The sequence below is a fragment of the Diaporthe batatas genome (genome assembly GCF_019321695.1).
Source record: "Diaporthe batatas strain CRI 302-4 chromosome Unknown Contig00015, whole genome shotgun sequence".
Lineage (NCBI taxonomy): Eukaryota > Fungi > Ascomycota > Sordariomycetes > Diaporthales > Diaporthaceae > Diaporthe > Diaporthe batatas.
In genome coordinates this window covers 784738-799519 of record NW_025408562.1, presented here as the reverse complement: position 1 = coordinate 799519, position 14782 = coordinate 784738, and the positions used below count along the sequence as shown (strand labels likewise).

Below are 14782 nucleotides of genomic sequence, written 5' to 3'. Positions count from 1 at the left end.
CACCGTCTACCGGCCTGCCAGTCACATGCTGAGACCCACTAAACAGGGAATGGCGCTAAAATGGGAGGAGTGGAGCACTAAGACTCCTTGACAGCCCAGCCCAGCTGCCCAGGTCGTGTTTGATGTGATTGATGGTCGCGCTGGTGAGACCCCAAAGTGACGGAATCGATATGACGAAATGCCTCCCGCAATTGAGAAGGCCAGGAGAGGTGGGGAGGGACAAGTGCCAGCCAGCTACGAAAACAGCACAGCAGACCTGGAACTTGGCATTCAACACCATAGTCACTCTGCTCTGTTGCATCATTTCACCCTGAAAGATGTGGTAGTGTGATGGTTAATGGTTTATACGATGTATATAGAGAGAGCCCAGCGACTAGACCATCCACTCCTGCCGTCAGGTGGGCATGCTGGCCAGCCCCAAGGGCAATTGTATCATGGAGAATAAGATCAGTGCTGAACACCGTTTGTGGCATCGCCGGTCCGAGCACCCTAAACGCAGTCTGCATTCGTTGCACGCAGGAGTGCTTCTTTGTGTCTTGTCCGCCCAGTATCAGAGCATATAGAGCTCCTCCACAATCCCACGAAATATCGAGAAGTAATGTTATACACCAAAGCAGCCCAACTCAGACTCGGCACTTCATTGTATTAGAACCGAGGTCGCCCGAAGACAACTCAGCAGACTCAGTCCTCCAAAGCTCATCGATCCACACCCGCACAAGGCTTGAGGGCCATATCGTTTCCTCGTTTCTTTAGTAAGGACCCTCCCGGCTTCCGTTGCCGCCGGAGTAGCTGTTGTCTCTGCCACTGTCGCGGCCCCAGCCACCACCACGTCCACCACCGCGGTATGAGTCTCCACGGCTGTACCCATTGTCTCGGCCACCGTATCCACCGTCACGACCGCCGTAGCCGCCGTCCCTTCCACCATAGCCGCCGCCGTCGCGGTTGAAGCCACCGCGTCCCCGGCCGAAGCCACCGCGTCCTCGGCCAAAACCGCCGCCGCCGCCGCCGGCCCTTTGAATCCGCTCCTGGACAGTGATCGTACGTCCATCAAGCCTGCCGCAGATTCGTGTCAGAAGATTGCCCCAAATGTAGCCTGGGAAGATGCCTTGAGAAGCTCTCAAGACATTGGTGAGACGTAAACATACTCGGTGTTGTTCATTTGCTTAATGGCCTCCTGGGCGTCATCGTTGTTGAAGAAGTCGACGAAGCCGAAGCCAGCGCTCCTGCCATCCCTCATGACAACGGTCTATTGTGTTCAAGTCAGTGCTCGTCGCCTCACGCCCATGCTCCTTGTGGCAGAACTAACGGCATTCTGGATCTCGCCAAACTCCTTGAAGGTATCCCTCAGGGCCTGCTCATCGGTCGACCACGACAGGTTGCTACATAGATCAGTAAGAGCTCCCCGTGAAAGATGCCTGGAGCTTGACTCACCCGACGTAGATGGTTGCCTTGGCGGGAGGGGCATCCGAAATCGACCTGTGGGCAACATTTAACACTCATTGTTCACAGCGGCAAAAGATGTGGACGTCTGGCGAGGCCAGGGGCGCTAGCATCACGTAGGAGAGCAGTAGAGATGATAGGAAGGAGGTTCGAATTGGAAGTGATTGTATTAGCGTGTGAAGATTGGACAGTTCTACTCATGCGCCCGAAATGCGATGGGTGGGCGCAGATTTGGCCATAGAAGTACATCTGGACTGGAGGGGTTGCGACGCGCCCTCGCGCGGGCAGCAAGGTCCTCCAGGCACTGAGACTGCAGAGCGTCGTCGCCGCACAATGAGGGGCCGACGGACGACGTGTTGGGCATCAAGATCTGGGATGCGCGACGGAAAGTGTTCATGAGCATGAGAGATGGATTTACCTGGATGCGGCAGGGGCACCGGAGGTGGGGGAGGGGGCGGATTCATCAGCCATCTGAGCAATGATACGCGTTGTCGTTGGGAAAAGGAGAAGTGTGGGTTTGTCGAGGCGGTCGACAAAGGTGGTAGATGATCGAGTAAATGTACCGCGATCGATTGTGAGAGAGGTCGCTTGAGGAGGGAAGCTTTGCGGGTTGCTGGAAGTGGATGTTGACGGGGGTACGTGATGAAAATTTCAAGCATGGCGTCAAGGCGGAAGGCGTCAATCCAGTCACTGACAGACCATCCCTGGCACTGAATTTCGTTCCGCCGGACCGCGACTAGGCCGCAAGGAGCTCAAGGCCCCTCCCCTTGCTGGCAGCCTGCTGCAACCTCCGCAAGCCTGTGGCAGGCACACTTCACCCAGCAAAACGTCACCAAAGTGTCTCATCATTTGCCTGCACATTCTCCAGCTCCATCCAGCGATTTCGGCCATTGTTCTCATAGCACAGCCTCCAATGGGATAACTAGCTGAGGATCGATTTTGATAGGACAATTCCGTCCCGTCTGAGGGTAGAGCTCCAAGCCTTCCTACCTCCTTAGGGGGAGCTCTAGACAAACGGTTCATTACCTAGCTTCAACAAATCAGAGCTTAGGAGTTCATGGGGGCTTTCAGCAGTAAGATACCACATTACTTTATATCTCGCGGTGTAGTGGTGTTATAATCAAACCTAGGTAGTGGCTGGGACGTGGCTTGCTAGGACTTGGCAATGTACCGTACCTGACGGAGCGCTCATGGACGATTGCAGGGCGCAGCTCTGGACGACTCGGAGATCTTCGTACTCAAATTAATACTAAACTATTCATCTCATAGGAGGTTGTCCCTAAGAGGTTGTCCTAGAGGAGGTTATCCCCCAACTTTGGTGTGCCCTCCTTTTCTACCACTGGTACAAATGTTTCAAAAGCCAAATATTACTAACAGTTGCAAGGGGAATTGCTAACAGGATCCTTCACTTGCACTCCCATTAAAAGGAACAACCCTATCTGGACCATGTAGAGTCTCTTGACAGATTTGTAACATGCAGGGATTATGTCAGACTCAAATGATTCATGTCTCTTCGAACGCTCTTGGATCAAGTTCTTCAATCGGATTCTCTTCTTGATTACCCACGCTCACATTTCCACTGGAACTTCAGAACAGTAGAAGACCGTTATAACAGCATAATTCATTAGCTCGGCAGCTACTCAAAGAAACCCCTACTTCACTCATGGAGAACAGCCAAGGGAGCCTAGGTATTACCTTTGTTCGGTGCATGTATGCAATCCATCGGTTCTTTCATGTATTGTCATAATGAGACAACAAGGACAGCGTACAACTTGTAGGGAACTCATTGTTCATGAGGGCGGGTGGTAGGTGGGTCCGAGCCGCTGGGGCAAGGCCATAAAGACTGTGTTCATCGCATAAGAAAAAGTATAATTGGTGATTCCATATCCATCCCAGAAAAGTTCACATCCCGATGTCATTGCGATAGACCAACGCTTGATTCATCAAAACTTGCCACCTTCTACACAAAAACACCATCATGGCGTTGACCACTACCGTCTTTGAGGATTTCTATGCCGCCGTGGGAGTACCGTCAACGGCATCCATTGACGAGATCAGTACTGCCATCCGAACACAAGTCAATTTCCTGTTGGACTCAACGACTGAGGACTCTGTGGTATTTGAAAATTGTACCCTCTTATTGAAAATTAAGGGGATTCTCTGCGATGAATATTCGAAGGCCGAGTACGACGCCATATACCAAGAACGAATGGGATCTTGAGGCAAGTAGGTACGTGGTAGGTACTAGAATTTAGAAGTTGGTATGTCAGAAGTCTGACACGTTTCTTTGATGTTTGTCTTCAAGGTGGTAGGTATCATCGTGGCAGCCTGTTGTTGAGTCTAATATACCGTTCCGTTTTGTATGATTCAGTTCCTTCTTGATCGGTCATCCCTCTTTTTCTTTGACTCGATTCATGGATTCATCTCCATGGAGCTGTGACACGGCTGGGTCTGTGAGATAGTTTTGATTTCTACCTAGCAGAGTATCAAGGCATAACAATACAAGATCTTTGACCTGATCTTCCGTTACGATTCATGTGAGCTCAACAGTAGTAGGGCATGTTAGACTGCAAGCTCCTCCAATTTGGCCATTGTATCCTGTCCTGTATGCTCGATTGTAAACTGTGGTGACAGGAGATTTTGCACTCCTATATGCGTCCTTGTTGAATAATAAGCAAAAAATGCAGGTCTTAACTACCAAGACAACCTTGGACAGTTCCACTCAAGGATATGCCAGCAAAGCTACCAGCTTCAATACCTGGCCCGGCGGGAGTTGGGCTCTTATCGGACGCCGATAAGGAGCTGAACTGGGAGGCTGGGGAAAAAAAGGTGGCTGACGTATGAAATTGCCAGGGAAACGGGTTGACCCACCTTCCCCAATGGGAATCCGTGTCAACACCAGCCAGCGACTCGCAGCCCACGCGTTGGCAGGCGCAATGCGCTGTCAGACAGATGCATTCCTCAAGAAGGCAGCGATATCGTGAAGTTGTGGTCGACATATCAGAGACACTTCTGGGGATCTCTCTCGAACCGCGCCTGATGCCGTCCCCCGCCATCGACCCGCGGACCATCCGCTCCTCGGCCTCCACGCCGTCGCTCCGCTCTCGTGATGGCACTGTGCCGCTGCACGCCAGGATGGACAACGGTGGAAACGTCCGCGTCGTCGTGCGTGTCCGCGCATTTCTGCCTCGAGGTATTCAGGCCCCCGTCTAGCGCCTCCGCGGTGTCGGGAGACCGATCGGTTGCTAATGATGGTCGCGACCATGTTTAGAAATAGAGCGTGGGGCCGAGTGTCTGATTGACATGAACCCCATCAACCAGGCCACAACGCTGCTCGTGCCTAATGACCATGACCCGGCAAACCAACGGACAAAGACCCGAAAGATCACAGAGGAGAAGACCTTCACCTTTGACAGTTCGTTCTGGAGTCATGACACCAAGGACACTCACTATGCCACGCAGGAAGACGTCTACAACAGCCTCGGCGAGGAGTTCCTCGACCACAACTTTGAAGGCTATCACACATGCATTTTCGCCTACGGCCAGACCGGCTCGGGGAAGAGCTACACGATGATGGGCACCCCGGACCACCCCGGGCTCATCCCCCGGACCTGTCAAGATCTTTTTGAGCGAATCGAGGCCGCACAGAACGAAACCCCAAACATCAGCTACAACGTGCGGGTTTCCTACTTTGAGGTGTACAATGAGCACGTTCGCGACCTTCTCGTTCCTGTCATTCCGAACCAAGCTCCCTACTACCTCAAGATTCGAGAATCACCAACAGAGGGCCCCTACGTTAAGGATCTGACAGAGGTGCCGGTCCGCAGCATTGATGAGATCCTGCGCTACATGAAGACAGGCGACAACTCCCGAACGACAGCGTCTACAAAGATGAATGACACATCTAGCCGCAGTCACGCCGTCTTCACCATCATGCTGAAACAGATACACCACGATGTGGAGACAGACGAGACCACAGAGCGCAGCAGTCGCATCCGGCTTGTCGACCTGGCTGGGAGTGAGCGCGCCAAAGCAACCGAAGCGACTGGACAGCGCCTCCGAGAAGGAAGCAATATCAACAAGTCTCTGACAACCCTCGGCCGCGTCATCGCCGCGCTTGCCGATCCAAAATCACAGCGCTCCGGCAAGGGTGGTCGTGGGAAGGACGCTGTTGTCCCTTACCGGGACTCAATCCTCACTTGGCTCCTCAAGGATTCCTTGGGCGGGAACTCCAAGACAGCCATGATAGCTTGTATCGCGCCCTCCGACTACGAGGAGACACTATCAACCCTGCGGTACGCAGACCAGGCCAAGCGGATACGCACGCGTGCCGTGGTCAACCAAGACCATATCTCCAGCGCGGAGAGAGATGCGCAGATTGCCGCCATGGCGGAGGAGATCCGTAACCTTCAGCTGTCTGTCTCGGAGAGCCGGTCGAGGGAGAAGAATGCCAAGGAGCAAGAGGAACGATTGGAGGAATATCAAGACCGTGTTGGCAGCATGCAGCGTATGATGGAGGAAAGAGGGCAGGTGTACGAGACCAAGATCCGGTCCTTGCAGACTGAGAACGAGGCGCTCAGGCTGCACTTGAAACTTGCTCTGGACAGCCTGAAGAATCCGATCCCGCCCGTCACACTCAACAGCCGCCCGGGGACATCGGATGGGAAGCAGGAAGAGGAGCATGGCGACGGCGGGGATGAGGATGAGACTGAACCGGAAGGTGACGAAACATTCTATGAGGACAGTGACGAAGACGAGGCATACAACTCCGATGACCACGAAGAACGGCACAATGAGATGCAGGAGCACATGCAAGCATTGCTCAAAGACCTAGGCCTGTTCAGGCGGAAGATTGGAGACGACAAGGGACGGTGGGTTGAGGCAGAAGACACCTCAAGGATGCCGCTGGGGGAACGGGGTAATGTCTGAGTCTGCCAGGCAACCTTGAGGTACTGTCTGTGGGTATGTTGGAATCAGGCTCTTGGTGTTTGCATAGGCTTCTTCTCGCCTTCACTTGTAAGGTCAACGCAGGGCGTTCAGGAGTTTGTTTCATCATATAGGATAGGAATGATCGAACATGAGAATGACGAAGACAACGAGTCTCCTAGGCCTGACAAGGACAGTCCGGCTGGAAATACAATCCTTGCCAGCCAACGCGGCTTCATGAATTTATGGGTATCTCAAACACTTTCTACGGGCAATGAGCGAAATCGCCCCGAGGTCCGCAACCAGCGTGGTTCAGTCAGTCCGCGGACGCTTGTTCTCACCCTCCTCAGCGCCATCAGGATCGCGACTCCTGACCGTCCCCGCCCCATCCCCCAGCTCCTCGCCCTCTGCATCCCCGTTCTTGTCACCGTCACCGATCCAATTCCCGTCCTCGTCAAAGTACTCATTGACATTCTCCGCCGTGATCCACCCGCTGCTGCCAGGCATCGGAGGCGGCAGGCCACCGGTCGCGTTGCCCCTGAACGCGCCGGGCAGGCCCTCTATGGCCTCGCCGCTGCCGTCCACGCTGCTCTCGAAGATGATCCTGTCCGCGTAGTCCTCCCCGTCGTCGTCCTCGTCGTCCTCGTCCTCCGCCGGGTCCGGGTGCAGGTTCTGGCAGGCGGTTATGGCGTCGAACAGCTTCTCCTGCTCGGAGCGCGGGCTCGAGCCCTCCTCCGCGGCGGAGGACAGGTCCGTTGACGCGGGCGGCGGGATGATGGTCAGCTGCGCGGTGTCGAAGGTCTCGTCGTCCGCGCCGCCGTCGGACAGGTCCAGCTGCAGGAGGATGCAGGGAGCCTTGGCGGACTCGGCGTCGCTGGTGCCGTTGCCGGCGGCGGTGGTGGTGGTGGTGGTGGTGGAGGAGGAGGGCTCGGCCTTGTGCTGCATTGCGTGCAGGGCTATCGAGGGGTATGGTATTTGCACGCCGGTGCCTGACTTGCGGTTGAAGATGGTGAGGGTTCTGGGAGCAAGTTAGTAATTTGGTCCATGTACGGGGTGTTGGCTGGGTGTAGCAGTCCGTACTCTGAATTGACAAACAGCTCGACATCATCTTGCGAGACAATCTCGCCCGAGTCTCCCTCGGAGACCGGAGAGTCGGTTGGGAAGAGCGGCAGTGCGCTCTGTTGGTCTTTAGGGATCCATGCCTTCGCGCCTGTCGCGTGGTAGTGGAGGACGGGCTTTCCGCCGTGGAAGGTTTCTGGGGTCGTGGATTGGTACTCTGAGAGGGGCGTGAAGTCGCCCAGGGCCGGGGAGGCGTGGATCGTTGTGGGCAACATCTTGGGGGTCTTGTCGCGCCTCGAATTGATCAGTCGGAGTACTGTGCAACCCAGAGGGGCTCGGTGTCGCCTGGCTCGGTGCCGTGACGAGCCAGGCAACTTTTTGGCCCTGGAGGGGAGCAAGGAGCAGGGGAGCTCCGATAACACCTCTGGCTGCTCTTATCGGCATGTGACCACCGTGATACAAACCACTTAACGACTCAACACCCCGTCTCATCACCCTTGTATTCTGACCTCATCCGGTTGGTACTCGCATTCCCGTCACGTCATCACCGCAGGCCTCTATTGTACAACATACACAGAAATCATCCATTCGCCCGCGCGCAGTTTGACCCCAGACCAGCATACTAAAGAGAGCCTCCTTGTCACCATGCATGACAACCGTAAGTGGACGATCCCGTCGCTCACCCGCTGTGGCACTCACTTACACGTCCCAGGGACCCACCCACTCCTGGCCCAGGTGCCTCTGACAGTATCGCCCTTCACCAACCTGCCCACATCCATCACCCTCCCCTACACCTACAAGGCCATGCCATCAACTCTGCCCCCATCCGCCACGGGCGTCACATCCGCCACGGACCCGGACTCAAACGAGAAGCCCCGCTACGTCGTCTCGCAGTCCGGCCACGCCGCCCACCCAGACGACATCATCGCGAGCTGCCGGGCCCTGCAGGCGCACATCACCAAGCTGCAGGGCGACGCGGAGCAGGAGCTCCGGGACCTGGACGAGCGGATCAGGGCGCGGGAGCTGGCCGAGAAGCGGAGGGTCGCGCCCGGCTGGCTGGACAGCGACGCGCGGCTCCTGGAGCCCGAGAGGACGGGCGGCAGCGGGCAGGAGGCTACGGATCTCATGACGGGCGACGTCCCGGGGGCGAGCGCGAGTGACCAGCTCAGGGGCATGAGCCTGGCTGCGCAGCAGCCTCACACGGGGCCGGGTGGGCTGAGCGAGATGGCTGCCCCAGACGACCAGGGGGCGCAGCTGGATAAGGCTTTCGGCAGCTTGCCTATGCGGCCAAAATGAGCTTGTGGGAGTGGGGTGAAAGAGAGCTGGCTGTTTCTGGCTGAATCTGGGCATCTACACGGTCTCTTATCTTGTTTAGAGGGAGCAATTTTTAACTCGTCTTTTTCTGTTCACTTCATGTTCCGGGTCGAGGTCAAGACTTAGAACAACACTCGCTAGATGGATTGCCAAGAGTTGTGGACTTGATAATACGGATGGTGAAGAAAGAGGCCGTTTTCCATCATGGACATGGGAGAGTTCCATTCCTACACCAGAATAGGCGCTCCGGGCAATAGTGCTGGAAAGATTTCACAATCATACGGTCAGGGTTGGAGAGATGATGTGGAGTTTGATGCTCAATCGCGCATGGGTTTAGGCAGACAACCAACGGTCACAAGCTGACCAGTGATTGGGCCACATACACCACGGCTGTGCCTTGCCTACTTAAGTACACGAAAGTACTCCCTGGGATACTTAAATGCAGGGAGGACACCTCCTCATATTCATCCGGGAGGACACTTCCTCACATTCAAGATTCGGGCTATCGCTAACCAGGCCACGCCAATTGACGCCACTGTCGGCCAGAGCCGTGTCTTCACCCCTGCCATTTTACCGCGTTTTGACCATCGTCAATCGACTTGTGCGTTTTCAAAATAATTGTACCCAACTCTCAGGATGGACACTGACTTGGGTTTCCAGCTCAACTTCCTCAGGAACCCCACGGTCATGGAGACGCCGCCGGAGCCACCCAAGCGAATCGTCCGAGTCGCAGCCCAGCTGGGCGACTTGCCCGTAGAGCTTGTCGAGCCTGTTCTCAAAGATCTTGGTCTGTGGCGTGTTCTCCAGCTGTCCAACACGCCATTGGCTCTCGAGCCCGAGTCTCGTTTGAGAGGCATCCTCGAGAATAGTCGGTCATGGGGGTCCGTTTTCCGCCTAGGCAACGACCGTCCTCAGCGCATCTGTGCATCGCTCAACCACCTCGCATGGGCCTGGAACCGGCAGGTTGTCCATCGGGTGGATTTTCTCGAGAGCTCCAACCTATTTCTCACGCCCGATGAGCTTGTACGCATCCATGGATCGAATTTCGGTCCTCCGGTGATCAAGGACCTGGAAGTTCGTTTCATGCGTGGTTTCAGACAGCTGTTGCGTGTTCCTGGCCATAACGACGAGGAGATTTCGGGTCTGACAGAGGCGCTCCTGCGTGCCATATGTCGCTTCATACCGTTCGATGCACTGGAAGCAATCGAGACCAACAACCACACGGAACTCCTGCATGCTCTCAGGACACCGGATGTCGTCAATGGGAACGACAACAAATGCACTGTCGCTAAATTACATGATCACGCCCGAGACTGGGACGTACAACAACTTCAGGCCTTCCTCCCGGTTTTTCTATACGCCTTTAACAGCCTCAATCAGGCCAAGTCGGAGCAACTTCTGCGCCTGGCTGACCTTTACGACTGGTATCCCAGATGGCTCAAGGTTCCCCTTGGACCTCAAGACCCCGCCCCCAGAAATAATCTGAACCATATCAGCGATCTTCTGCGATCTGACGCCCGTCGAATTGCCTCCCGGATGGCCCTGTCTCGCCAAGTACCCAGGGACTCGCGGACGATGAACTGGTATCGTTTCCGTTTTCCGCACCCAGCACTTATACCCACGAATAAGGCACTGCACCTTTTCGCATTAAGCAGAAACTTAAAGTTTCCTCCTTCACTAACCGATGATGTGAGACGAGCATCGGATGGCCTGTGGTACATATACGAACAAGACGGGAAGAGAGGCCAGGTCCGCTGCGTCCGGGACAAGAAGACACTGAAAGTCCGGCACCGCGTACATACCGGGGGCAGATGCGCCGACACAAGCCCTATAGCGGAACTGGAGTGGCTGGAGTCTTTTCTGCGGTGCGTCAGTTGGGCCAGCATCAACCCAGGTACAGTATCCAGGCGTCTTCTAGAATCCACAGATTATCAGCAGTACATTGAGGACGCGACTGAGAACGCGCATCTGGATATTCTTGCCGATCAACTGCTGGAGGACTTCAAAATTTCGAGGAACGAATCGCGCGGCAGGCCACATGACTTCCCGAGCCTGACCGCGCTGTTCATGCCGCCCTTCTCGTCGTGGCAAACGCGGGGTGTGGCAACAAGAATGTGGCCCGAGATGGCAGACGACGAGATCAGGCGGATCTACTGGGAGGAATCGGTCAGCAGGCTCAAGCGCTACCTCGCAAAAGCGCCACAGGTGCCCGAGCACGAGGACGGCGCCGTCCTAGCATGCGACGCCTCCCCTGACCAGCAAGGGCTGGACGATGCTACCAAGGCATTCGTCGCAGCGAGCGCGCTGAAGAAGCCTGGGAAGGGGGCGCAGCCTAGGTGCTACATCTGCCGCCTGGAAAACCCCCAGCCGCACAAGATATTCGCCGCGATGTGTGGGCCTTGTGGCGAGTTCAACCTCGCGGGCTCGAGCGCCTCTCTGCCACAACACCTCAGGCTTGAGGGCAAGACAGCGCTCGTCACTGGCGCCCGGATCAATCTGGGATTCCACGTCGTGCTGCGGCTTCTGCGGTGCGGCGCCTCTGTCATCGCATCAACGAGATATCCCAGAGATGCTGTCGCGCGATACAAGGAGCAGCCGGACGCCGCGGACTGGATGGATCGTCTGAGGGTTGTCGGGGCTGATTTTCGTACTGCCAACGACGCATTTGGTCTGATCCGACAGACCAAATCTATCCTGCAGGAATGGGACAGCGGTCTGGACATCTTGATCAACAACGCTGCGCAGACCTTGACTGATAGTGTAGGGATGGAAGAGACGGCGGTAGCACGTGAGAATAGCCTCAAAGGCACCTCCATGCCTATGCTAGCTCAGGGGAGCTACGAGGCCAGGGTCTGGCAAGGAGCAGCGGCAAGCAATACCTTGAGAGAGGCCAGTCCCGAGGATAAGGCTCGTGAAAAGACTGCCACGGCGCAGGTCCCTGGGAAGGATGCAGCTTCGGAGACTCTTGGCCTCGAAAGCCTGGCTGTGAACCAGCACACCGACGAAGCGAAAGAGACCGTGACAGATGCGATCATCAAACGGCCAGGGCCATCATCGTGGGTGCAGTCACTATCAGAGATCCCATACGACGATGTGATAACAGCCCATTCCATCAACACCTTCGTGCCCCTGATCCTGATCCGAGAGCTCCTGCCGTCCATGGACCACCGCAAGGGCGCAAATACAGGGCACGTTGTCAACGTGTCCTCGCGCGAGGGCATCTTCGAAGACAAGCCCAGGCACGGCGCCAAGGGCGGCAAACACGTCCACACGAACATGTCCAAGGCCGGCCTGAACATGATAACCGAGACCGAGGCGTCTACCGCGTGGAAGAAGTACAGGGTCTGCATGAACACGGTCGACCCGGGATACATGAGCGCGGCGCCCGAGTTCGAGGACGCCTACGGCGGCGAGAGGCCGCTGAGCTGGGAGGACGGCGCAGGCAGGGTCCTGTGGCCGATTGCGATGGCCGAGGGGGGCCGGGGGCTTGACAGGGAGAAAGGCAAGATAGGGGCTTTCTGGGGCCGCTTCCTCAAGCACTACGGGGCTGTGCGTGTCGATACGCGGCTGGGACGTGGCTGAGCAGGGTGCCGCTCCTCGATGGGTTGGAGCAGGGGAAGGACAGACAGGAAGGGTAATGAGCGAGAAACGAGTGCCCAGGCCTATGGGGCCGATCTCTAGGCTCCGGTGCAAAATAACATGCATGGATATCAAACTTGTGCTATCAAGCTTGTGCAGAATGTGTACGGAATACAGTTGGAGACACACAAGCACAAGCACAGGCATACTGGAGATTCATCAAAGAAGGGCAAGGATCTGCTATGGTGACTGGACACGAAGCGCAATTCTCAGAGTCTTGAAGTAGAGTCAATTCAGTTTCGAAGGCTCTGTTTCTGAATCCGATCTTCCTGGTAGCAGGAATCATCCCAAATCTGCCGTCCCTAGCTGGTCAATCAGCTGGAGAAAGACCCTGACAAGTTCTTCGTGTCGCCAAAGTTGCCGCTTGTTTATCGTTTCCGGCTTATGAAGTCATCTGCGGAGCCAGACGCCTATGTCGGAAGATCAGTCTTAGACTGCGCACATCAATTGTTATGGGTATATCAGTGGAAAACGGTAGACTTGCCTCAAAAGTCCTGCTCCACGCGTGTCTCCAAGTCACTTGCGACAATGAACCACGAAGTCGTCAGATTGGCCTGTCCGAGCAAGCGTAACAGCCCAGCGCTACAAAGACGTTGTCAGCCACAAAGATGAATATGTTGGCACGACCTGATCAGCAAAATGAGTTGGACATACCGCAAAATGGCCAGAGAAATAGAGAGGCTTGAATGATGACTTGATCAGCACGATAAATTCAACCACAAGGAAACAAGGCACGCATAGAGTTCTCACCGCTGCACCCCACAATACACGGGCAAAAGCAGCCCCAGGCTCCGCCGGGGCCACATTCCTTTCCCATCGGTGCCGAATCCTGGACCATGAGATCCTTGGCCATGGATTCGTAGTCGTCACCATCGGGGAGACAGATCATCCCGCTGACCGCGTCGGTGTCGGGGAAGGTGTACGGGTTGCTACAGGCGCCGGGGCCCGGACGATGGATGCTGTAGATGGTGGGGATTTCGTCCAAGGCGCCAGGCTGTTCCGGCATGCCCGTGTTGTACTCGTCGGCGAGTTTCTCGCGGAAGACAGTCACTGTGCCCCAGCCAGGGAGGTAGGACGGCCAGGCGAGGGTGGTGTTGCGGATGGGCTCGGAGGAGGTGTGTTCGATAGCAGAAGCAGTGATCGGGGTGCCGGTGACGGCGTTGATGAGTGTACCCACCATCAGCAGAGCCAAAATGGCCGAGAAAACTGACTGAAAAGCCATCGTAAAGCAAGTATCTACCGCTTGATGGGTCTAAGAGGGTGTTGGATTATGGTCTGTGTAGGTCAACTCCGGAAACGAACAGGTGCTGTGGTTGGAAGAGAGTGAGGTAAGTGGGCTTTGCACCTTGGAAGTTCGCCTTTTTATATCATGGAGGATCGAAAAGTGCAGGCGAACGCTCAGTGAGTGAGGATTCTAAGTTAGCTGTTTGGTCCATGGGATTTACTGAATCACTGAACTAAGTGAGAGCTTCTCAAAAGTATCAATCATCTCTCAATTGCAAGGTAAACTTCAATGTTACAGGATCGTCAAGGGAGCTTCATTCGAGGGCTTTTCCATTGGAGTGACGTGCATAGGTAAGTGTCAGTCATTTACCACCGTCTGCAACGACAACTTCAGGCAGTTCTACTATAGGCTGCGTGAAGGTTAAAAGCTCTTTCGACGGCCGAGGATGATGTGACTGTACAATATAGGCTTTCAGTATACCAACAAATTTATCAATATCTTCTATGACACTAACCCCTAAACAACATAATGCTCTGGGTGGGAAAGCTCACTCACCCATTCCACTACTGGGGTAGAGCAAGGCTCTTAACATAGGGTGTGGGGATCAAGTAGTAAAAGTAATTATATAGTTTCACTTCTATTCCATATATATCTAAGGATATATATAACGCTTTTATATAGTAATAAGCACTTAAAACCTAACACTTAAAAAGAATATAATACTAATAATAATAGTTATAATATAATAAGAACTTATACTCTTAACCTTATAATATATAGATAAAGTTAAAAGGTACTATCTTAATAATAATATTAATTATAAATAGAAGTAGCCTATAGTCTAATTACTATAAAGGAGTTATATAGCGAGATTAAATCTCTAAAAATAATCACTATATAAATAAATTACACTAAAAGAAACCTAATTAAAAATTATTCCTTTAAATATATATATATATATATATATATATACTTTATAATAAAACCTTTATTAAATAAGTATTATAACCTCTATTTAAATATATAGTTATTAACTTTAAAAATTTAAAATAAAAAATAATTTATAATATACTACCTTTAAGACTTTTATAATAAAATATTAAAACTTTTAAAAAAGTTTTAAAAGTAATTTATAAAAATATAAAAAAAAAATATAATAAGCTTATCCTCCTTTAAGTT

At 53.8% G+C, this 14782-nt stretch overlaps 7 protein-coding genes across 7 annotated transcripts; 4 read left to right on the top strand and 3 right to left on the bottom strand.

The window, feature by feature from the left end:
* Positions 1 to 323: 323 nt before the first annotated feature.
* On the bottom strand, positions 324 to 2701 carry KVR01_011188 (uncharacterized protein). The gene is made up of 5 exons (XM_044793397.1): positions 1859 to 2701; positions 1432 to 1476; positions 1307 to 1379; positions 1146 to 1246; positions 324 to 1053 (listed from the first exon to the last, which is right to left on the bottom strand). Exons 1-5 carry the CDS (start codon positions 1909 to 1911, stop codon positions 750 to 752), a joined length of 576 nt encoding a protein of 191 aa, XP_044639563.1. The 5' UTR covers positions 1912 to 2701; the 3' UTR covers positions 324 to 749.
* A 717-nt stretch (positions 2702 to 3418) lies between these two features.
* On the top strand, positions 3419 to 3661 carry KVR01_011463 (uncharacterized protein; the record flags this gene model as incomplete). The annotated part of the gene is made up of 1 exon (XM_044786512.1): positions 3419 to 3661. One exon carries the CDS (start codon positions 3419 to 3421, stop codon positions 3659 to 3661), a length of 243 nt encoding a protein of 80 aa, XP_044639838.1.
* An 818-nt stretch (positions 3662 to 4479) lies between these two features.
* KVR01_011482 (uncharacterized protein) lies at positions 4480 to 6369 on the top strand (the record flags this gene model as incomplete). The annotated part of the gene is made up of 2 exons (XM_044789592.1): positions 4480 to 4615; positions 4712 to 6369. The coding sequence occupies 2 exons, from the start codon at positions 4480 to 4482 to the stop codon at positions 6367 to 6369; spliced, it is 1794 nt and encodes a 597-aa protein (XP_044639857.1).
* Positions 6370 to 6678: 309 nt separating this feature from the next.
* KVR01_011319 (uncharacterized protein) lies at positions 6679 to 7800 on the bottom strand (the record flags this gene model as incomplete). The annotated part of the gene is made up of 2 exons (XM_044790783.1): positions 7447 to 7800; positions 6679 to 7384 (listed from the first exon to the last, which is right to left on the bottom strand). The coding sequence occupies exons 1-2, from the start codon at positions 7698 to 7700 to the stop codon at positions 6679 to 6681; spliced, it is 960 nt and encodes a 319-aa protein (XP_044639694.1). The 5' UTR covers positions 7701 to 7800.
* Positions 7801 to 8070: 270 nt separating this feature from the next.
* On the top strand, positions 8071 to 8721 carry KVR01_011431 (uncharacterized protein; the record flags this gene model as incomplete). The annotated part of the gene is made up of 2 exons (XM_044782109.1): positions 8071 to 8083; positions 8138 to 8721. The coding sequence occupies 2 exons, from the start codon at positions 8071 to 8073 to the stop codon at positions 8719 to 8721; spliced, it is 597 nt and encodes a 198-aa protein (XP_044639806.1).
* A 457-nt stretch (positions 8722 to 9178) lies between these two features.
* On the top strand, positions 9179 to 12372 carry KVR01_011220 (uncharacterized protein; the record flags this gene model as incomplete). The annotated part of the gene is made up of 2 exons (XM_044781806.1): positions 9179 to 9340; positions 9400 to 12372. The coding sequence occupies 2 exons, from the start codon at positions 9179 to 9181 to the stop codon at positions 12319 to 12321; spliced, it is 3084 nt and encodes a 1027-aa protein (XP_044639595.1). The 3' UTR covers positions 12322 to 12372.
* A 550-nt stretch (positions 12373 to 12922) lies between these two features.
* Positions 12923 to 13600, bottom strand: KVR01_011265 (uncharacterized protein; the record flags this gene model as incomplete). The annotated part of the gene is made up of 2 exons (XM_044782408.1): positions 12923 to 12960; positions 13129 to 13600. 2 exons carry the CDS (start codon positions 13598 to 13600, stop codon positions 12923 to 12925), a joined length of 510 nt encoding a protein of 169 aa, XP_044639640.1.
* Positions 13601 to 14782: the final 1182 nt, after the last annotated feature.

Coding starts and splice junctions, on each gene's coding strand:
- KVR01_011188 (XM_044793397.1), bottom strand. CDS start 1,911: ATGGCTGATGAATCCGCCCCCTCCCCCACCTCCGGTGCCCCTGCCGCA. Junction 1,380..1,431: donor AAGGCAACCATCTACGTCGG/GTGAGTCAAGCT, acceptor TGATCTATGTAG/CAACCTGTCGTGGTCGACCG. Junction 1,054..1,145: donor AAGCAAATGAACAACACCGA/GTATGTTTACGT, acceptor AATCTGCGGCAG/GCTTGATGGACGTACGATCA.